The 23985-nt window shown below is 33.8% G+C and overlaps 1 protein-coding gene across 1 annotated transcript; it reads right to left on the bottom strand.

Moving 5' to 3' along the window:
- Window positions 1-310: 310 nt before the first annotated feature.
- On the bottom strand, window positions 311-20632 carry LOC129217645 (uncharacterized). Its single transcript, XM_054851974.1, has 2 exons — window positions 20512-20632; window positions 311-1561 (listed from the first exon to the last, which is right to left on the bottom strand). The coding sequence occupies exons 1-2, from the start codon at window positions 20536-20538 to the stop codon at window positions 632-634; spliced, it is 957 nt and encodes a 318-aa protein (XP_054707949.1). The 5' UTR covers window positions 20539-20632; the 3' UTR covers window positions 311-631.
- Window positions 20633-23985: the final 3353 nt, after the last annotated feature.

Here is a 23985-nt window from a genome sequence, read left to right as displayed (position 1 = left end):
AAGTAAAAAACTAATTTGGATTAATTAGGATTTATAGAAACAAAATTATTGTGAACGAACCGAAAGTCATCCCACAGGGACTATTTATGTTACAGCAAATCACCTTTTTTCAATCAAGTTGACTGCAGTTCTAAGATGTAAATTTGTTAACAAGTGCATTGGACATAGAAGAACGTTAAGTGTTAATCTAAGAAAGCATTTGAGAGTAGTTTTGTTTAGTTGTTAGTATTTAGAATATATTATGGGTGATAGTAAATGTACGTGATTACACAGAAGCAAAGATATAAAAACATGGACAACAATTTTATTTAAGACAATATTTTCTCCAAATGTCTCTTTTGAAAAAATATATATATATATATTGTGCATTCATAAATATTAAGCAAAAATGGAAAAAATCGCATCGTGAAATTGTTGGCAAAAATACCAACTAGATCCAACCTCAGATCTAAATCACAAAGTTGTTCGCCAACACGTTGCTTAAAAATAGTTGTAGTGAAAAAAAGTATCGATTCAAAGCAACGATATATTTTAACCTTGTTTCGTGATAATGTTGATAATTTTTTAATTCAACGCATATCGAAAATAATATTCTAAAGAAGTCTCTTTTACTCATTTTCTTTCGGTCAGTTTAGTGAGGACGGAATCCGAAAAACGGTTCTTTCCTACCTTCATATTCGAAAGGTTTTTCGTCTCTTGGCGGACAAAGATGATCTGGAAGGTTACAGTGATCTCTTCCCAAAGCTCGAATATAACCATAACCCTTCTCAAAGACTTTTCCTGGTTCTTTGCTTCCATACGTAATACCATGGCCATAGGTCAGATAGCGCCAAGGACCTTTGCCATACTTATCGGTTGGGTCAGCAATAATACGCTTCTCGTACATCGTGAAGTATTGAGGCAATTTTGGATCTTTAACCACTTTAGACGCATACTCTGGTGATTGAGATGGGTAGGTTACATCTTTAGGCACTTCCGGTTTGGAAACATAGGTGACATCATCGATGGAACCATCGCTGAGGACGCTGGACACAGAATGTCCAACTTCAGATGACGGTTTGGGAACGTAAACTTCAGAAGAATGTTTGGGGACGTAAACTTCAGATGCATGTTTGGGAACGTAAACTTCGGATGAATGTTTCGGAGCGTAAACTTCGGATGAATGTTTCGGAACGTAAACTTCGGATGAATGTTTGGGTGCGTAAACTTCAGGAGACGGTTTCGGAACGTAAACTTCTGGAACAGCATTTTGTATCAAGGTATGTCGCTCTTCAGGTCTGCTGTACTGTGGTTTTTCTTCCTCTTGTTGGAATTGTTCTGCTCGCTTGTACGCAGAACTTTTCGGAAGTTGGTGTTTGATAAGGTCCTGATCGTCCTCGTGAGGTTGGTTTCGGTACATCACTTGTTCTTCTTCATAATTATATGGTCCATGGTCAATTGCAATCTCGTACTGATGACTTAATTTAGGATATGGTCCATTATTGTTCGGGGGAGAACTAATACCTTGAGGAACATAAAGTGTCTGTGAGGTGGTAATCGCACATAGTACAGCAGTCAGAACCTAAAAAGAAAGAGAGTTGCGTTAGAAAATGGTATACTTTTGAAAACTTATGCTTTTGTTTCACATAAGTGGTATTTTTCTACTCACAGATGAGGAACACTTTGTTTGGGAGGTATAATACGAAAACGAATCAGAAGAGCAGTTATGCAGCTTTTCATCTACATTGGTTATATGTTAAAGTCACATTTACCATGACAGTCACAAAATGCGATGTACTCGTTGTTACGGCTCTAAGAAGCAACAGTGACAATCTATTTTTCAATCTTCCATCACCGCACTACGTAGGATAATCACTACGTAGGATAATAAATAAGTCAATTACAGTTCTCAATTGAAAGTTATATTTGGTGATGAAAAAATGGTAACCAATCAGTAAGCGATAAGGTCTTGTTTACTTAATTATGTAAAACCAGTGATGTGCACAGAAAATTTGCGAAAAATTGGGGAAACCTGTGCTATATCTACCAGCGCTATATCAGCCGGTGCTAGAAACAGCAACGTTTGCAACGAGCTGTGAGATTACATTTTCAAATTCGTTATTAAAAATTTAATAAGTAATAATATTAAAATTATTAGAACAACATTTTAATCTTGAAAAATGTTTATCTAATGAACTTATACATTTTAATAAGTGTTAGGAAGTTTTGTATTTAAAATAATTTTCAAAATTAGAATTCTTTATAAAATAAACCAGTGAGTAATTCATATAAATGTGTTGTTAAAATTTAAACAAAAGTAATTGCGCAAAATGAATTTATTATGCCGCGTCATAAGTGATTCATTGTGCTCAGAATTGAAGCGAGTACTTAAAACATTTCTGATGTTTTTAACCATAATTCGTGAACAGATATATTATTAACTGGTGGTACCAGCAAACTGGTGGTACCAGCACTGCTTTGTCCTTAATATAAAAATTAAGAGGTCTTTTGGTTCGCCTGTATCTTTACAAATAATGTATGGTGAATTTTATACAAATACAAATACAAATACAAATGTGACGACCAGCAACAGGCACTGGGCCCAGCTAGGCTGGTCCTAGTCAATTAATTAGTCCCCAATGAAGATCAATGGCCCTCTTAAAGCTATCCACTCCCTTGCTCATTACCGCCTCTTCCGGTAAGCTATTCCAAGTGCCCACAACCCTGCTAAAGTAGTAGTTTTTCCTGATTTCCAAGTTAGCCTGAGATTTAAATAGCTTAAAACAATGACCCCTTGTCCTGCTTTCCCCGCAAAAATTTAATCCATTTACATCTTTCATTTTGATAAATTTAAATAACTGAATCATGTCCCCTCTGACTCTCCTTTGCTCCAGGCTATACATGTTAAGCCTATTAAGTCTGGTATCATAATCTAAATCTGAGAGTCCCCTTACTAATTTAGTTACCCTTCTTTGAACCCTTTCCAATACAAAAATATCTTTCTTCAGATAAGGCGACCAAAACTGAACAGCATACTCCAAATGAGGTCTTACTAAACTCCTATATAAAGGCAGAAGAACTTTCTTAGATTTGTTTGAAATAGATCTATTGATGAACCCAAGCATTTTGTTGGCTTTGTTACTAGCAATACTGCACTGTTGACTAAACTTGAAGTCCTGATTTATAAAGACACCCAGATCCATAACATTTTCTGCCTGATTTATGACTGAACCCTGTAAACGATATCTCATACGCTTATTTCCATGACCTAAGTGTAGCACTTGACATTTCCCTACATTAACTGCCATACCCCATTTATCTGCCCACTTAGTAATATGATCTAAATCCTCTTGCAGCTGTTTTACTTGTTCTTCATTTTCGACAATCCCCATAACTTTTATATCGTCAGCAAAACAATTCATGCTTCCAGAAATATTTTCATTGATGTCATTCATAAATATAATAAACAAAAGAGGCCCTAAAACTGATCCCTGAGGAACCCCACTTAAAACATCACTCCAATTAGAATGATTTCCTCTCACAACTACTCTTTGCTTCCTACCAGTAAGCCAATTTCTAACCCAAAGTAAAGTTTTTCCTCCTATTCCAATGTCAGCTAACTTGCTGAGAAGAGCAACATGCGGTACCTTGTCAAAAGCTTTTTGAAAATCAATATAAACAACATCCACACATTTTTTGTTATCTAAAGCTGAGGTAACCTTGTCGTAGAAATGCAATAAATTAGTAGTACAGGATTTACCTTTCCTGAAACCATACTGCAAACTAGTCAACAGACTATTAGTCTCTAAGAACATCATGATCTTAATTTTGATCAAAGTTTCGAAAATCTTACAAATCACCGAAGTCAAACTTACAGGTCTATAATTCCCAGCAATACCTTTAGACCCCTTCTTGAAGAGTGGCGTTATGTTAGCCAGCTTCCAGTCCTCTGGCACCGTCCCCGAGTTATAAGAAGCATTGAAAATATTCAAAATAACATCCACTAATTCCTCTGCACATTCAACTAAAATTTTTGGATAAATATTATCTGGTCCCGGAGCTTTAGTTGCTTTAATCTTTTTCAAATGAAATAAAACCTCCTCCCTGGAAAGTACAAAATCCTCAAGCTGTATAATAGCTTGTGTCTTGTTAGTGTCAACTGTTGAGATACAGTTATCGTTAAACACACTGGAAAAAAAGTTATTTAGAACATTTGCAATATCCCTATCGTTTTGGATTAAATTTCCATGCTCATCAACCAAAGGCCCAATTTGACTGTTTCGAGCTTTCCCAGAATTAGCGTAAGCAAAAAACTTCTTAGGGTTCCCATCAATGTCATCTGCCAGCCTTTGCTCCAATTCCCTTTTCTGAATCCGTACCAAATACTTAAAATTTCGCCTTGCCTTACCATACTGGAGCCTAATTGGCTTGTACCCAGGTTACGGTTCCACGTCATGATAATTTCATAATTTACTCGTCCATCTTATGATATTTTTGTTCTTAAACTTGGAATAGAAAAAGAACCACATCGAATTTTCGAAAAATCGCTTCGAGTTGCACACCCCCATGCTACAAACTAACTTTGTGCCTAATTTCATGAAAATCGGACGAACGGTCTTGGCGTTATGCGCGTCATAGAGATCCAGACATCCTCCTGACATCCAGACAGAGAGACTTTCAGCTTTATTCTAAGTAAAGAAGATAAAGATAACCGGTGTATCCATGCTTAAAATTAGTATAACCTTTTTTATCGTCTTTGCCATAACTTCCGGCTGAAGATATTAAATACCCCCCCCCCCCTTTTTTTTGCAAAAAACACGTTCTTAGTCATCTGGTTATTCATCCAAAGTTTGGAGTTTTATTTATCACTAGCGGCATCCGCACGGCTTTGCCCGTAGTAGAAAATTAATAGATCATTTGGTTCACCTGCAGTAGCGGATTTTAGGGTGGGTGGGAGAGGGCCCCTTGCCCTCCCTCCAAAAGATGAGTTTATTTAACTAGTTTATTCATTATTTTTTGATTGACTTTTCTGTGGATTTTTTTTTATAGAGGAAAGAACACAAAGAGCATATTTTAAATGAAAGCATTTTTGTTTGCTAAAGAAGTAGTACTGGAGTCAGAGGACCAGAGAGGCAAAATACATTTAACTCGCTGGTTTTGAATTCAAGGGAACGCAATATCGCTATTCGTTCATTTAATTCTTCTTCGATGGAATCAATAATTAACATTCTCCAAAAAATGTGTAGGCGTGCCAAAAAGAGTTATTTTGTTCCCCCGAAGCTGTTTGCTAAATAATAAATTTATTTTTAACCTTACAAAAAATGTAAAATGAAAGAAATCATATGGTTGTTTCTTGGGGAAAACCATGATATTAATGGAAACGGCATGTAATATCACTATGTTATCTCAACTGTATCATGGCTTCGAGAACAAATCAGTACCAGCAACTGCTTTGAAATTCACACAGAAAAAGTCTTGAATTCTTGAATACAACTTATACGTTTAATAGCTATGATTTTTCTTAATTAAATAGTATTTTATAGTTAAAATATAAAATAATTTATAAAAATTCAAATGAGGTATGGGTATATGGGTTTATTGAATAACATTGCTTTCGTGTTGTAATCACTATGAAAATGTTCCTAATTAAAATCGCTCACTGTATAGCAACTCGGCGACATTAGATTGGGTTTAGTATTTAATTGGCTTGAAGCGTTAAAGATGTTTTACGTCCACATTCACAATCTATTAGTGCATAATATTTATGTACTTCGAAGTAGATCACTAGTCTGAAGGGATCCTGAAAAAAATGAAAAAAAAAATAATAAAATTAAAGTAATGAAAACTTTGTTATGAAACGTCGAATGTGGCGGAGGGGGGGGGGGAGGATTCAATTTCCCGCCCCCCCTAAAAAAAAAGATGTTTTATGTATCCACCCCTGTTCGCCACACATTTCTTTCCTTCCATTTTCGCTGGCAACACAAATTTAATGAGAAGAATGAGGTTATTTTGATATGCACACGAATGAGATTATATCTGGTTGAATTTTAAAAGGTTGCTTTGTGCTTAAAAATCCTGTTTTGCATTTGAGACGTGATCTGCAGTTTATTTTTGTGTAACGGAGTGTGCGGGAATCCTGTTTCGCATAACGCATAAATAAGTTGTTGCAAAGGGCAAAAGAGTATGTCTTCTTTTGCCTGAAAGGACTTAAAATTCAACTTTTAGCGCAGGGGATCTCAAAGTGGGTGCTGTAGGGATATGCGAGGGGTGTCACGCAGGGGCGTACACAGAAATTTTGGGGCCCGTCACAAATGAATTTTAAGGGCCCCTCTCCATATGATTCACCCTTGCGTACTTACATATATTTCATCCCTCATTTAAAAATCTCGGGGTCCCTTCAAGCTCTAGCCCGGGCTAACAAGTGTCCCTCCTGCTCCTTTCTTCCTGTGCATGTCCCTGGTACGAAGTGTCCACGATTCGAAATCATTTTTTTTAAATTAAACAAAAAAGCGTATTGGTTACTCATCAAAGTTTAATCCAGTTTCATATCTTTATCTTTACTAATAATAAAGCTCAAAGTCTCTCTCTCAGGATATCTGGATATCTAGATGTCTGGATGTCTGTGACGCGCATAGCACCTAGACCGTTTGGCCGATTTTTACGAAATTTGGCACAAAGGTAGTTTATAGCATGGGGGTGTGCACCTCGAAGCGATTTTTCGAAAATTCGATTTTGTTCTTTTTCTATTTCAATTTTAAGAACATTTTCCGGAGCAAAATTATCATAAGATGGACGAGTAAATTACGGAATTATCATGACGTAAAATGGGAGAGTGAATGAACATAGCCAATTGGCGAGAAATTCGTCATCCATTATTTGTAAATATACAGGCGAACCGATTGACCTTTTTAATTTTCAACTACGGGCAAAGCCGTGCTGATGCCAATAGTATTTTAATAAAAGCATATAATACAAAATGTCATTTGGAACCTTGAATTGTGTTGATTTCATTAAATGCATAAGTGGTAACCCTCTTTATGCATAATTTCTGTTCTTTTCCGTAAAATCATACAAATATATAAACATGATAGTTACTATCTCTACATACGCATATACAATACAATTCTATTTATGAGAAATGAATAAGGAAATGCTCCATATGACCAAACGTATTACGACAAAAAAAAAAGGACTTTAGGAAATTGGGACTTTAAAAAATTTCATATTTTCAAGGATTTTTCAAGAAATGAGAGATTAATTGCTGTGTAACTTCTGTCACATAGAAGGTATGCTCCAGCTGTGATTTTCCAATAAAAGTTATATGTATCACCCTTGCGTTTAGGAGATCAGAAACAAATTGAGGAAAACGAAAAGGTTTTCTGATCATCATTCATCGGAAATAGCTGAGAATAAACTGTAAATTTCAGAGATTACTCAGCATTCTATGTACAATTATTTTACATACTTTCGAAAAAGTATCACTGATATTCACGAAGATATAAGCATTTTTTTTTTCAAAACTATGAATTTTATTTGAAGGTTTTTGGCTCATAACACGAAAAGTTTCTATCAAAGCGTACCAAGTTTTTCGAAAACTTGGCAGTCTAAAGTATAATACTAAAATTTGAAATTAAAATGGTAATAATTTGATAAATTATAGACATTTAAAGCAATTAATTTTTCATTGCGCATGCGCGATAACTCATAACTGTCATAATTTAAAACCCCTGTCAAATCCTCACCTCATGATAAAATTCTAGTTCAATATCTTAAAAATTCAGAAAGTTGTCAGCGATTTAATGAGCTGAATTTCAATAATCCTTGGATAGGCGACGAATCGTGAGATGTTATTTCGTTTTAACAAACTTTGCTAGATAAAGCTCTTAATGAGAGACATGTATAGAGCAGATTTTTTTTTTGATTCAGCTAATTTAAGTTTTTTTTTTTTTTTTAATTCAAACATTTTTGAGACAACGTGAAAAATTAATTTTTGGCAAAATATTTTTTGCATATTCTGATCAAATTCTCAGTTTTTGGTTTGAAGAAATAGAACGCGGGTTATTAAAATAAATAAAAATGCTATATTTCGTACATTTAACATTGACGAAAGTCAGATATAAATATATCTGAATGAAAATGAAATGAATTCAAACCGCAAATGTATTTTACCAGGGCTGCGGAGGGCCCCCCTGTTTAAAAATGCAGCTTATATATATTTTCATATTAAAGGCTTTCACAGTTTTCTAAAAGAAAAAAAAAGAAGAAAAAGAAGAAAAAAATTAAAAATATAAAGCTCATCAAAATAAATATTTAATCAAAAAAAAAAGTCGTTTGTAGGTCTCGTTCTGAATAACAACAAAGAGCCTCGACTTCATTTTCCCTTGATGGTGAAAATTGAAAAATAAATAAAGATAGGAACAATCAAATATTACTTCAAAAAAAAAAAAAAAAAAAGGTTTTTCTTAAAAACAAAGTTTTCACAGAAAAATAAATGCACAACCCTGTGCAAGAGTTGTGCTGCAACCCTGCACAACTCTTCCCTTCTGTTAAAAAATAATGCATTCCGAAATTTCATATAGATGAAGTAAAACCAGTTAAAACAAATATCTCAGCAATCATTATTTCGCAGTAAAAACCATTGATGTAGGAATAGCAGGATGGAGCACAGGGGAAATTTCTGGAAGCGATAACCGTAACCGGCCGCCATCTTACGTGTATCGGGAAACTGTGTCTGCAATGTTTAAGATACGGAAATTGTCGAAATTTTTTATCGAATTTCAAACGAATTTCGACTTTATGACGTCTTGTGTAACCTTCAACTGCACTAATAATGCACGTAGGAAGGAGATTCCTAGCTAATTCTGCATAAATGGATAATTAATTTCTTCCTTAATATATATGATTCAATAACAGATAATGATGGTAACATAATGTGTTACAAATAATCCTGCATTTATCTTACTTACAAATACAACCCCGAGTTGCTTAAAATATCATTACAAATTAAAATAATTATTGATGTGATTTGCTGCTACTCTTCGGTAACTTATAAACAATTCTGTCAATAAAACTGTGAAATGAAATTCGAACTATCGTCGGATTCTTTCATTTTTTGTTATTAAGTGCAAATTAAACTTTGATTACAAAGATTAATTTTAAATAAGTTGTTATTTAAAATCAATATTCATTATTTCATCTTTTGTAAAAATTACAAATGCTGCAAAATTTAAAATCCAAGTGCTTTTCTTTAAAAAAAAAAAAAAAAAAACTTTTAGCAGGATATTTTATACATGGAGATTACTACATCCATGATTTTAAGGGAAAAATTAGCAGTTATGTCAATGTAAACTAGTAGTGAATTAATGTTTTACATTTATTACTAATTAACATTATGGATTTTTTCTGGTTATTGTGTCATACAGTCGAGCCCGCTTAATGGAATATCGGATAATAGAATGTCCCGGATAATGAAATATCCCGCTTATTAGAATAAGTTTTCCTGGCAAATTGCCTATTCCACTAAGCAGGCTCGACTGTATTTGTTTATAATAGTATTGTGAATGTAATGTGTCAGTAGATTTTATAAACATTGAAAAGCAACAAAATTTAAATTTAAGGTCTGAGCGTTTTTTTCAAGCAGTAAAATTAATTTAGATGTGATAAAATTAATAAGTAAGAATTTCAATTAATATTGTGACATGGTACAACTATACTGATACTTTCATTCACTGCATTAAAAATAAAGTTTCTTCGGGAAATTTTGCAGTTTTAAATTTGTTTACTATTTGGTTGCCAAATATTGAAGTACTTTACAAAACCAAATATTCGGTTTGTCTGCCGATATGCAGTATACCAAATACCAACCAAGTATTCCACGCATCTCTAAAAAAATAGATAAAGAAAGAATGAATCTTCAAAATTCAAAGAACTGGATTGGTAGATTTTCAAGAAGTTGTTTACAATTTTATGCTATTTAACATTTATTTACATGAGAGTCCTTAAAAAAAAAACTATCAAAATTCTGTTACAGTTTTATTTTAGTTTTATCCTCATGTGGCAACTTTATCAAAATTAGTTTTTCATTTATGTTTTTCCTTTAATATTCTTTGTTAATTTCTAGCTGCTTTTTCTTTTCATTGTGCTGTATTCTAATTTTATAATCTGGACATAAGCTGCAAAGTTTTGTTAATTCTGTATTCTTATCTATGGGAAAGTCATTGTGTTTTATTATTAAAAATAGTATATTTAAACCAGTTGGTCATTCATTTGCCACTAAATTAATTTTAATTAAGTAAAGACATCAAATATGCAATTAGTTTATTCTTTGGAAATTTAAAGCTTAAAATATAATTGTGTTGTGCAGTATTTTTTTATTTCTTAGGTAGGCAAAAAATACTTTCATTATGAATTTCAGTGAGAAAAGTAAAACACGCGAAATTTTCGCCTGAGTAATACGAGTCTTTTGCCCTTTTTCATCTCCCAACATGGCCACCACTCTCTCACAGTTACTTCAAACGCGACAATGGGAGTAGATACGGTATGTTCCCTCCTGTACTCCTACCTCCATGGTAAAAACCTGGGCAACAGTCCGAGTATCGAAATCGGACTGATTTTGGAGTAATAGTCGGAGTCGGGAGTAGAAGGCTAAAATTTTGCGGAGTCTGAGTCGTGGAGCCGGAGCCGAACTGATTTTGGTGTTCAGGAGTCGTAGTGGAAGGCTCTAACATTCTAGTAGTCACGGTCAGGAGTCGGTCATTTTCACTCCAACCATTTTCTCTCCGACTTACTTCAACGTTCTAGTCTTAAGAGAAATTGCATTTCGATTTTGTTAACTAATAACTTGTTTTGTATTTAATGGAATCAAAAATTAAAAACGCATCCAGAATTTGCACGTTTGTTTCAGTATTCTAGGACCAAAAACAAATTTGTTTTCTTGTTGTTGGTTTCTGGAACCAATCGTAAACCAAACAAATTCTCTAATTTGGAGATTTAAACTTTTCGTTTGTTCGAAACCGGACTTTTTTCATACAAAAGATGTTGAAGGAGGGGAGAGAGAGAGGGGCAGCACGACAGACAGACAAACAGTTTCCCCATCTCAAAATCTCTTTCCAATGTTTAATTTTTCAATATTTTTTTAATTATTTTATTTATATTTCACTTTTTTTTTCTTTTTAGCAATATTTTAAAAATTCATTAAGCTTTATTTCATGACTTTTTTCTTCTTTACTTTTACCGGAAAGTTGGCGAAAATGAATCTCAATTAACACACGCATTACACTAGGGGGCGATTCTCGAAAAAATGTCCCGTGCGAAACCCCAAGTTTTTCATTTTATTCAAGTAACTATTAATTAAATATGGGATTAACTGCTATGCTTTGATAGTATATTAAATCATGTATTATTCCCCAACAGCATTTTTATTTTAATGCTTTGGTTAGCTGGAAAAAAGAAAAAACTTAGCATTACGAACGCGACACTTTTTAATACAAACAAATGCCGTAACTTATAACTTGCTTTGATGATTAGCGAACGACAGTAATTTTTCATCGTGTTTGTGGGAAGCTTTCTTTTCTATTCTTCTGAAATTACATTACATCAGAAACTGTCTGAAGCCTGTAATTCACCCCCAAAAAACACGTGCAATGAAATGTTTTACCTTTTTCGGTAATAGTTTTAATCACCGCAAGGTAGCGTATTCGAACTCTGGAGCAGCGTATTAGCAACGTTGAGAATTGAATTTTAAAACATTTTCAATTTTTTGATGAAACGTCGGTTTTTTCCCTCATACACATTTAGAACTTATACATTTTACGACAAGGGTAGGAAACTTTTTTACTATTGGAGGCTATATTTAAATTGGGCAATAACAAAAGAGGCCGCATAAGTTGATAAGCCAGTAAACGCTACTTCTGGTACTCGTATAGATTTATATTATTTAAATATGATTCATACATCAGTTAAGTTTATTAAAAATTAATAATTTATAAACAACTTTTAATTAAGTTTTTCTTTTAAATTATTTTTTATGCTGTAAAAATCATTTTGGATGTTAAAACTGTTAAATTCAATTTTCAAAAGTAGTTTCCTTTATTTTTTTTATAACTAAAATAATTAGTTACAAATATTTAATTGTTAACAGTTAATAAACCTAAAAATCCTTCTATGCCAGGACTAATGAAGCGATTTCTGTTTTTGAGTAAAAGTAAAACTAAGTTAATCAGCACACAATGATTAATTTTAATCATCTAAATATATTTGAGGACATTTTACTTCCTTTTTCAAAAAAGGAAGTATTGTAATCGCGAAAAAATTTTTCACTAAAAAATCGACCTTAATTTCCATTTTGCTCACCTCCGAATGAATATTGAGTTTTTTTTCGACTTGAGCACAAGTAGACAAGTGCCTAAGAACGTATAGACACTGGAAATATCCATTTTGACTATTCCCGAGTTAATTACAACGAATTTTCTCTTTCAACGTTGAATATTTCTCAACGAAATATTCAACGAACTTTCTTTACGTCTGTATGTACGTATCTATGTATGTGCGTATGTATGTCGCATAATTCAAGAACGGTAAGTCCTAGAAAGTTGAAATTTGGTACGTAAGACTCCTTGTGCACCTCCCCTTTTGGTTGCATTCGGGTGTTTATAAAGGGGTCTTCCCCTTTTTGTGGGGAAATCATTGTTAATTTCGATGTAAACTCAAGTCGTGTTATAAATTGTCGGACACTTGGCGATATATCGGCAGTCTTTTGGTCGCCAAGTTTTGTCGCCAACTTTGCGGCAAAATTGGCGACTTTTTTAAAAAAAAGTGCTTCAATTTGGCCACTGTCGGTGATATTTAGAGCGTAAACTATTAAATCACATAAAAATTGCTAGTAATGGGGAAATGACATTAAATTGGAGTAAAAGGAAGTCGTGTGATGCACACATCAGCTCGTTTCTTTAAATATACTGATATTTATAATAATAGCTCTTTTATTCTTCTAACTATTTCTTTTACTCTACAGACAAGCAACTTATTGAATCAAAATAATGTTTGGGATTTTTTAGAGTACATCACTTTAAAAATGTAAATCTGTAAAAAAAAAATTAATTTGAATTTTGACCTCTTGAATTCAAATTATGTTTTTCGCAATCACGAGTGTGTGTGTATGTAGGCGTATGTGTATATGTGTGTGGGTACAGGTATGAGTGTGGGTAGTTGTGTGTATGAGTGTTTGTGTGTGTGGGGGGGGAATGTGTATGTGTGTGTAGGCAAATGTGTCTGTGTGCAGGCATGAGTGTGTGGGTAGTTGTGTGTATGTGTGTAGGCGTATGTATGTATGTGTTTGTGTGTGTGTGTACGTGCGTGTATGTATGACTGTAAGTGTAGGATATGGACGCAACCTGGAGACGGTTTTTGCTAGAGGAGCAGCATCGTGAGGCGGCCGGCTGCAGAGGGTGCTGGCGGGAAAATAAAATGATAGGACCTTAAAGCAGTCAAAGGAAAGCAATAAGCAATTTTGATTGCTCAAAAAAAAAAAAAAAAAAAAACTAGCCAGCACTGGTTGATAACGATTGAGAAACACTAATCTTCCAGTCACTAATCAGCCTCTATTGCTTCAACAACCAATTTTAATCGCACTGGGAATCTTGGAAGGGTGCATGTCCTGATGCCACCTGAAATCGGCGTCTGTGATCTAACTACGAGTATATACCGAGAACTAATAATTAACATTGATTACAATCACTGTCGAATGTTTTGATTAAATTAATTAACCACAAACAACCGCTGTTTAATCTCTTGACGATCTTTTTCAGTGTCATTTAATTCAAGGTCAAATCTGATCCTTTCATTGCTCTGTTTGTTCGGATGCGTGTCGTCTCTCTTCGGAAACAATCGGACATAATCGTGAACAATCGACTGATTATGTTGATCCTCTGATTCATATTGGTGTAGCGATATTCTTTGTGCTTGGTGTCGTTTGTTTATGACAAGCTCTAATCTATTGTCTCCGTGTAAAACTTGTCCTTGAAAAAAATTATCTTTCAGAAATTGAATCGCTATTAAAATATTAAGTACATTTTTATTTTAATTGCAATGATCAAAGCCAATTCAATAAGTCTAGTGCGTTCAATGCTGTTCTTACCAGGAAAATATAAGATAGTGTAATAATGAATAGTAATTGAAAGAGCATAGCAAAATATGTTTTCGGACGCATGAATTATTTGCCATCGCGTCCCTATTATCGAAATGTAAGGTCTCAAAATCTTGAGAAAATTTGAGAAAAGTTGCCAAATTTAGGGAGTTTTCGTGAGACATGGAAGACATTTACGCGTTTGGCAAATGCAGACCGTGATGTCACATGGTATCTTCAATTTCTTACTGAATCCTTTAAATTGACGATATTTTATCAAATTTTGGAGAGACTTCAAGACCTTATATTTCAAAAAGGGGATACAAGGGCAAATAATTTATCTGCAAAAAAAAAAAAAAAAAAAGTCTCAATGTGCTCTTTCGATTGTTACGTATTTATTTATTTATTTATTTTTTCACTATATTGTGGTTTCTTGGTTAACCTATTTAATAATAGCTCTAATCATAGGCATTTTTTAAAAACAAATAGGTATTATGACATTAACTGCTAACAAATCAGTTAAAGTGGAGAAAAACTCAGGAAAGTACATCAACGTGCACCGTTTCAATGCATGGAAAAGAAACCCAAGTAGGTCGTTTAACATTTTCTAAATTTATCGTAAAATATTTATTTTTAAGTAAAAAGATATTTGTAGTGCAACCGTAACGTAAAAGTATAGAGATCTGTTAAACGTATAGACTTTCTACACCTTCTACACTTAGAGAGTAGACAGAGAAATGTATTGACATCGTGAAAAAGTGTTGAACTTTATTTTTAACGGATGTCTGAATTTTTGAGGAATATATGTGGACAAAAAGTGTTATTTGGCTTTCCAAACTTTTAAAATTTTCAACTTTTTACCTGGTATGCAGTTTGGTATTTCTTAGAAAGGTAAGATATGTAGTTTTGTTGAACCCCAATGTTTTACAAAACGTCTTCATTAATTTTTGATATTGACGGTTAAATTTGCTAAATTTGACAAAAATTGTTATCATGCAATGTGTTTTTATAGTTTTTAAAATTTTACTTCAATAATCAATTAATTAATTAATACTTTATCAAATTCATATCTCAAATCGAAATAAATAACTAAAACAAGCTTAAGCATTTAAAAATGTGTTTAAAATCATCAACAATTTTTTAATGAGTTTCACTTGAGCTTATTCAATAAAATCTACATATTTTAGAAAATTAACTTTAAAACTATCAAGCATTAAAAATATTACACTTAATATCAGTTTGTCTCCAGTTTATCATTTCAAATACGCGTTCATAACTCTTGCCCTGGATTGTACTGACATGGTAGTGACAGTTTAACGTTTTTCATCTGAAAAGACCTAAAATATGGCTACCTTCGTTAAAATGTTACAGGTTTTGAACAAAGGTTTGCTTAAGGTAAGCATGAAAAAGCAATGTTACACAATAATTTACCTCATTATGAGTAAGGATGGCAATGAAAACCGTATTCCCCCCCCCCCCCATTTTCTTTGATGGTAAATACACCTGATCAAGACGCATAGAAATTAAAGCACACAAAATTTTTATATTTTGTACTGAATTCTGATTACTGCGTCTGCTACTAAAACTGAAAGTTACTTGAGCTGCCAGCTGCGCCAAGTGGTCATGAAAGATTAAAATTGTTGGATGGTATGACGCAAAGGGGGAGAGGGTCAAGTTTTAACTAAGTAAAATGCAGATTAATGCGTGCTATCAAGCAAAAAAGAAACTTGGTTTCAAACTAGGATACTTGAAGAATATTAAAAGTCTGTTTTTTTTTACTTCCTTTTACAAAAACGGAAGTATTGTATTGGCGAAAAAAATTCCACTCAAAAATCGACTTTAATTTCCATTTTACTCAACCCCGAATGAATGTTGAGATTTTTTTTCGACCCGACCACAGGTCGATACTTGCCTAGAAACGTACAGACACCCGAAATACATTGGCTCCCAGAAGTGTTCGTACACTTTGAAATTTTTTAGTACAACCAAAATAACTCGAAACTGAATTCGAATATGAAGTCCAATATTTTTTCACATCATTCCTATGTCATTCTAAATACAACCCATTGCTCTTTCAAATTATCGACGGATCTTCTTTTTGAAATGGGTCAGAAAAAGAAGAGACAGAGAAATAAGACGCCACAAAAGTCATCGTACACTCAAATATTTTCGAATAAATGCATGATTAAAATTATCATATGCCGTTTTATTAATATTTTTGCATTGTGTTGACCCTTATAAGTCATTTGGCTTTAACTTTTTGTTTATTTATTCCTTAATATTGTGCTTATTGCTATAAAATTGCTGGTATTCGTAAAAAACCGCAAACACCATTCAAAATTCGAATTTGTTTCCCACAGTAGTGGTAAATTGGCTTGAAATGACTCCAAATTAATTAATTTATTTGTTTGTATAGTAGAGTACTTGATAAAATGCTTTAAAGAAAGGATACGGAGTGAAAACAAGGTAAGAAAAGGTCAACCGGAAAAGTTGAGAAAGCGTGATCGGAGATTTAAAGTTGAAAAAATTATGAAAAATACAGATTTTACTGCTATAAAAGTTTCTACAGAGTTAAAAGAAAAATTTTACGTTTAAATTTCACCTAAAATTTTTTGCCAAGTTCTCTGATTAGCTGGATTAAATGGGGTCTCTTCCCGCAGAAATTTTCTTGGTCGCGCGAAAAACAGAAAGCTGACGCTTTTCGTCGCAAAATCAAGGATAAATAAGCTCAAAAACGTTTTAGAATTACGTCTTACTTACAGATAAAAATGAATTCAACATTTTTGGTTAAATTGTTGCACAATTATTAGTAGAAGAAAAAATTAGGAACTTAATCTTAAGAACTTAGTTGGATCAGTTAATCACTACGGTGGAGGTGTTCTAGTGTGAGGGTGCATATGAGCGTCAGGACTTTGTAGTTTGGAATTTTTTGATGAAAAATTGAATCATGCTGTTCCTTTAAATATTTTAAAAACCAATTTTGAACTCTTAGTCAAAAATTTGGTTATTGGAAACAACTTTGTTTTTTATCAAGATAACGATATGAAGCACACGGTTTTCAACATTTGCGTCTAATGCCTTGAAAATTGTCCTAAAATTCAGAAAATACCCCCTCCATCTCCAGATTTGAACTTAATGTAACGTATTTAGAGATATCTATAGACTAGATTACGAAAATACGGCTTTAAAACGAAAATAGAGCTAGAAACAGTAAGACTCGAAGTGTGGTTGAACACTTACTCAGAAATTACGCAAAAAAAAAAAAAAAAAAAAAAAAAAAAAAAATGAAATCTATTCCCAGACGTTTAAAAGATGTTATGAATACTGTATTATATTCTACTAATTAATAACTTAATAAAAAGTTAGATAATTCAATAATATATAGACATTTTATAAAGTGTACGAAGACTTTTGTAACATAAAATTTCCGGCACTTTTTGGTTTTTGATTTTTAAAAAATTAAGTTTTAATATTTTTTAAAAACTTTTCATGTAGTTTTGTTAAAAATTGATTATAGATCTTATAATTAAATACCTAGTCCGAAATATTAATTCTAACCAATAGATTGGGGCCTATTTCGTTGAAAGTCGTAGGTGTACGAAGACTTTTGGGAGCCACTGTATCTATTTTGACGATCCCCGAGTTAATTACAATGAGTTTTCTCGTGATGTCCGTATGTACGTATGTATGTGCGTATGTGTGTATGTATCTTTCATAACTCAAAAACGGTATGTTCTAAAAAAGTGAAATTTGGTACGTAGACTTTTAGTGGAGTCTATTTGTGCACCTTCCTTTTTGGTTGCATTCGGATGTTCTTAAGGGGGTGTTTTACACCTTTCTGGGGGGAAATCATTGTTAATTTCAATGTTAACTCAAGTAGTGTTATAATTTGTCAAACACTTGGTAATATATCGCCAAGCTTTTGGCCGCCAAGTTTTGTCGCGAAATTGGCGAAAAATTTGGCGATTTTTTTTTTACATTTTTTAGTCTGGTTTTAATTCTGCCAATGCTGGTGATATTTAAAGTGTTAACTACAGAATCACATTAAAATTGACAATAATGGGGAAATAAATCTGTATAAAACTTTTTTTTTTTTTTTTTTGAGCAATCACGATTGCTTATTGCTTTCATTTGACTGTTTTTGAGGTCCTTTGATTTTTCCCACCGCCACCCTCTGCATCATCACCGTGGACAGGCGGGCTCCTCACGCTGCTGCTCCTATAGCGAAAGTCGTCTCCAGGTTGCATCCATGTCCTACACACACGTGGATACATACACAACTACACACATACACACACACACACACACACACGCATACATACAGACACTTACACATATACACACACAAAAACCTACACACACACACACAAAACTACCCACACTTTCATGCCTGCACACAGACACAAACACACATGCCTACACACACATACCCCATACACACAAACACACATATCCCTCCCCCCCCACACACACTCGTGATTGCGAAAAACATAATTTGAATTCAAGATGTCAAAATTCAAATTAATTTTTTTTGCTTCAGTTCGTAAGAAACTAGGAGTGAAAATATTTAGTGTTTTCTTGTTTACTCCAATGCGCTATGATCATAAAATTGGCGTAAAAGGAAGTCATGTGATGCACACATCAGCTCGTTTGTTTTTGCTGTCTTAGCAGCCCATTTAAGGCAGAAATTCAGACTAGGGACACTGGATGGTAATAATATTTTAGTACTAATATTTGGATGCTTCCTTTGCCAAATCGATTAACTCCATAAAACAAAAAGTCGAGAATAGTGATGAAGAAGATAGCGTTATCGAATAGGAGTGAATGGGCCCTCGTGTTACATTTTCTGCCATCACAGGATCAGAAATGTACTAAACCAAAAGTTTAATATAAATTCACATTCCAAGCATTATTTAAGCACTAACAAAGCAGAAATAAGGGCTTTTCCAAAAAGTGGAGTTAATCGATTTGGCAACCGAGGCATCCATTTAGCCTCCGCATAAACTAGTAGAATTTAGCAGGGTTAAATGAACGCATTTTTTTTTCTTAAGGAGGTAGCAAACAAGTGGTAATAAAAAAAGAAATGGTAAACGTTTTTTGAAAGTTGCCATGAACCTGGGATGAGAAATTGATCTTTTCTGCAGGTTTGATCATATGTGTGCGTAGTTCTGTAGTTTGGAAAACTCAATTGGGGATGTGGTGGTACTCACCAAAATAAAAAGATCGTTTGAAACCAATTTTCATTAAATTTGTTGTATTTTAACACCAAATCATTAAAAAGTAAATAAATATTTCGGGTGACGGCGTTGCCATCAGTTTCAACTATAGCACTGTACGTAAGTGAATATGGAAATGAGTCAGGGGTGCAACGAAGGGAAGGTTTAAGGAGGATACCCTCGCCCGAGTCTTTCGTTTTGAGCGATAAAATGGATTCTAGCATGGTGATATACATTACATTTAGTGGCTCTCCTGCCCACCTGAAAAAACAAACAAACAAAAAACATGATTTTACGACTAAATGAGTGAATACATTTTTTTTTTTTTTTTTTTGCTAGCACTCTTACACAATCCACTGCAAAGAAGTTTGGTATAACAGATTGATCCTGACAAGAACTGGTTCTCGTAGTTTTTAACCAAACACACTTCAAGAGAGCAATTGAGTATTTTCTTGTCTAGTATGAGTACTATGTCTCAAGAAGTAATACAGAGAGTCAAACAAGCATTGGAGCCAGGATCGTCATTTCAAATTTTTCCAGGGGAGTCAAAGGGCATATTATATCGAAAAACAACAAAAACCATGCCCACCTAAATGGAAATACATTACTTTTCAAAACCAAGTGAGCAGTTATTTTCAACAGACGCTAGCTCTTACAAAGCTTGATCTTGCGAAAAACGTTATTGCGAAATTCTGTCTTTCTCTTTTTTTTTTCCTTTGAAGCGAACTTAAAAATGGTTCGTTGCATACAATCCTTAATTTCACGAAAAAGTTTTTTTTTTTTTTTTTGTTTGTCCGTGTACATAATGAATTGCAAATAAATTATGTCATTGTTTTTTTTAACGCAGCACATATGCCTAGTTGGGATTAAATAAGTAATACAAATAATAAATACTACTAATGCTAATAAATAATTTAACTGACGATAAATTATTTATTAGCACTTCTAAATATTTTTCAGTGATTTAACTCGATTTCTGAACAAATCACTAGTTTTTGTACTAGTTGTTGTAGTTTTATAACAAGAACTGCAAAAAAATTTTTTTTTGAAGTAAAGATACGATTTGCAAGTTGTATCTGATACAACACCTAATCTTTAATCTCGGGCTATTTCATGTTAGTCCGATAAGATTTTCTCAATCCAGGAAAAAGGAAGAAGAAACAAACAGATAAACAAACGAAAAACCGTGCTTACCCCTATCCGCGTCACGATCTCCATCATCTCGGAGTCGAGAGGAAATGAGTTGTTTTATTTCTGCTGCTCCAGAAAGAACGATGCGATGAAAACTGGCCGCTATCGGACGCGCGTGGAATACTTCGCTTGATCTTTTTTTGCTTTGTTTTGGTTTTCGTTTGTAAACTTTCGGGTTTGCCGCCTCGTGCGGCAGTCGCCAAGGCTGCGCCAATCTCACCTGGGTCCTTTATTGTAGGTGTGTCCGAAGCAATGGTCCTGCCACCTTTGCTCATGAGGGGAAATATTTTCAAGTTCGAATTAGTGTCTGTAGTAAAATGTCTGCCAATCTCTAATTAGAGAAATCCTTTCAAAGGCTGAGGAATTACAAAGCCCCCCCCCCAATCCGCAAAGAAAGTTGAAAGTTAAATATTTTGGACAGCTTAAACGTCAAAACCAATATACGTAACCTTATACATATAAAATCTGAGTATCTATCTAACTATCTATCTATGTCCAAGCTTCTTCTCCCGAACGACAGTGAACTGACCATCGAACCAGGTATCGATGGATTCGTAATCCTCCCGTCTTCATGTTTGGCTATTTAACATAATCCTCCGATAATAATTAGCGGAGATATCAATTAAAAATTATTAATTATGACTCTTAGATTTCAAAATAAAATCCATATTTTTCGAAGGCTTTCCTCCATTCAAATTATTATTCAGTGCTTCAACTCAACTTTCCGGATGAACGCTTTTATTAAAATTTACAGCGTGAAGAAAATCATTGAGATGAAAGATCTGTTGCCATTTCTTTTTCTCGAATATGAACAGGTAAAATTCTTGTTTTTGTTTTGAGGCTTTTCCTGTAATCAGGGTGTTTAAGTTGTTTACTTTTCGATTATTTTGCCGTAACCTGCAGCAAAATTTTGCTGTTTTTTTTTTTTTTTTTTTGTTCAAGCCTGATTGTTAAATACGCGTCACATGACATAACTTTCATTTTCGAGAAGGACCGTGCACGTCGTAAAGTAAATGAGTGATTTACAAGTTATTTGAGTTCTTTGAGGGTTTGTACCTGGAAAACGGATTGATGTAATTCTTGTACGACCATGTGGATAGAATCCATCCAAATATTTATCTGAATGGTATGTTGCATTAATAAACACCCGGGCAACGCCGGGTAGTAGACTATTTTATGTAAAAAGCGCATTGTTATTGTGCATAAATATTTCCGATATAGTCTATCATATGTAATTCAGTTTAACGTGAGTAAAGATTATAGTTGATAATGCATATATTTTCCCCTTTTGTGCTGACTGAAAATGTACTCATAACTTGTATCATTGATAACGATTATTAACGTTGATGGGGTGTTTTGGCAAAAATATGTTTTACTGGTGTTTTGCAAACCTTGCTTTACGCGCATTTATTTATTCCTTAACGCGTTAGAAACTAGTGTCAGTGTACTACAAAAGCATCAACTGGACTGCTCTTACATTTTTTAGGTAGCCCGTGCAACGCCGGGCACGCAGCTAGTTCAAGTAATAAAAGCAGTCCTTCCTAAAAAGCACACCTTTCTCCGTTTTTAGAAGAATAATGTCAATGTCACGGGATCCCGCGGGACTAGCTCCTTACAATCCCGAAATCCCGCGAGACTGAAATCGGCACGGGATTGGAAACCCTAAATATGTTATCTTCCGACGCAAATGCAGCACAATGTTGGCTACCACTTTTTACCCTGTAAGTTGTTTTCTGACGCAATGAAGCGAAGCGGTGTTTTTCATTTTGATCCAATATGTTGTTTTCTGACCATGGTAAACCAATCGTAGACACCATGCAACGCAGTGGTGTCATAAGAACAAAATATAGTCAACATATGAAGAAAGGCTTCTAATGTACAATCATTTAGGTTAACTTAAGGCCCATGTTGTTAAACTTGCGCCACTTTGTATTTCTAGTATATTTCACTTCAAAAGGAACTGTAGAAGGCCCAATGCAGCACTCTACTGACATGATTTTGAAGCTATTGTAGGAATATATGCTCTTATGCTATTTAGCTTCTCATCTCGCTTTTACTGAATTTGACTTCAAAAAGAAGGTCCGATGCTGAACTCTACTGGCAGGATTTTGAAGTTAAATGTAGAAAGCTAGGCACATATGCTAATTCGCTTCTCCATTCCCTTTCACTGAATCTGATTTCAATAGAAACTATGAAAGGCCCAATTCCAGGGCCTGATTACCGCACAGGTCAATTAACTAGGCCTGGGTCTGGGGCCCTATCATCCTAAAGGGCCCAAAATTACTTTAAGAAGTATGCATATAGCATTACAACTATACGAAAAATACATATATTTTTTAAATAATAATTAAAGCATTACTTGATAATTGAAAAAAAAAAAACCCCTTCCTTAAAGGGGAATTTTTATTCAGTCTGCAGCAGCAAAGTTAATATGTCAGAAATATGAGGCGCCGGGAAGGGATTCATAAATGCACATGATAAATGATTTACATAGTTTGATAGACGAAGAGTGCTCAAAAATGTATTCAGACGAACCCCAGACCTCACTTTTGAGTCTTCAGGGGGCCTTCGAATTATTGTGAGCCTATAGGGCCTCACTTTTAGTCAGTCGGGCCTTGCCCGATGCTGCACCCTTTTGGCAGGATTTTGAAGTAATTGTAGGGAGCTAATCTCTTGTGCTTATTCATTAGCTTATCACTTCCCTTCTGGTTATTTTCCAGAAAACGTAACTTTTGAACGTAAATATTTTTCAATTTCGAAACCTTTTGTTTTCTTTTTTTTTTCGTTCCTACATGAAAGTGTTACCTACTAAGAGTAACCATAAACAATGGCGCAGCTAAGTTCCAATTATTTTACTTATAAATAAAAATAAATAAAAAATGCCTTGTTCATAGAAATAAAAATAAAAAGAAAAAAAATAATATTTAAAAATCGAGACCAATTTAATATCAAAGTAGAAATTTTATTAATTGTGCAAACAATCAGCTATTTTAATGATTAGTGGGAATATAATATTAAGCTCTCTTAATAAAAGTACGGCTTAGTTAGTAGTTTCAAATGTATGTTAAAAAATAGTATTTAGTAAATTTGAGGATTTACTGGCAATTTATAATTTTGGTAGAATGCCTATTATTGATGTATTTCTCCCCCATCATTTATTTTCCCCTCAGAAATAATGACATTGATAAGGTCTGTCACGGAGGTGAGGAATTATCCATTAATATAGTCCTTATACACTGTAAAAAATCACGGAAACCTCTCTGAATATACAAAAAAGCTTTCCGTAATAAACAGATTCGTACGCCCTCAGCAGTTTTCTGCTCTTATCAAATACCTTTCCCGTTTAACAAGAAAGTCCAAGAATCTTATTGCGCAAGAAAAAAAATCGGTATTTTTTTTTTTTTTTTTGTCTCAGAGAAAAATTCTTTGGAATAAACAAAATCCTCCTGTCAAATGCATTTTTCTGATCTAAAGCAA

Source organism: Uloborus diversus, chromosome 2 (assembly GCF_026930045.1).
Source record: "Uloborus diversus isolate 005 chromosome 2, Udiv.v.3.1, whole genome shotgun sequence".
NCBI classification, from domain to species: domain Eukaryota; kingdom Metazoa; phylum Arthropoda; class Arachnida; order Araneae; family Uloboridae; genus Uloborus; species Uloborus diversus.
This window is presented reverse-complemented; position numbering and strand designations above follow the sequence as displayed.

Coding starts and splice junctions, on each gene's coding strand:
- LOC129217645 (XM_054851974.1), bottom strand. CDS start 20,538: ATGATGGAGATCGTGACGCGGATAGGG. Junction 1,562..20,511: donor AGATCGTGACGCGGATAGGG/GTAAGCACGGTT, acceptor CTTTCTTTTTAG/GTTCTGACTGCTGTACTATG.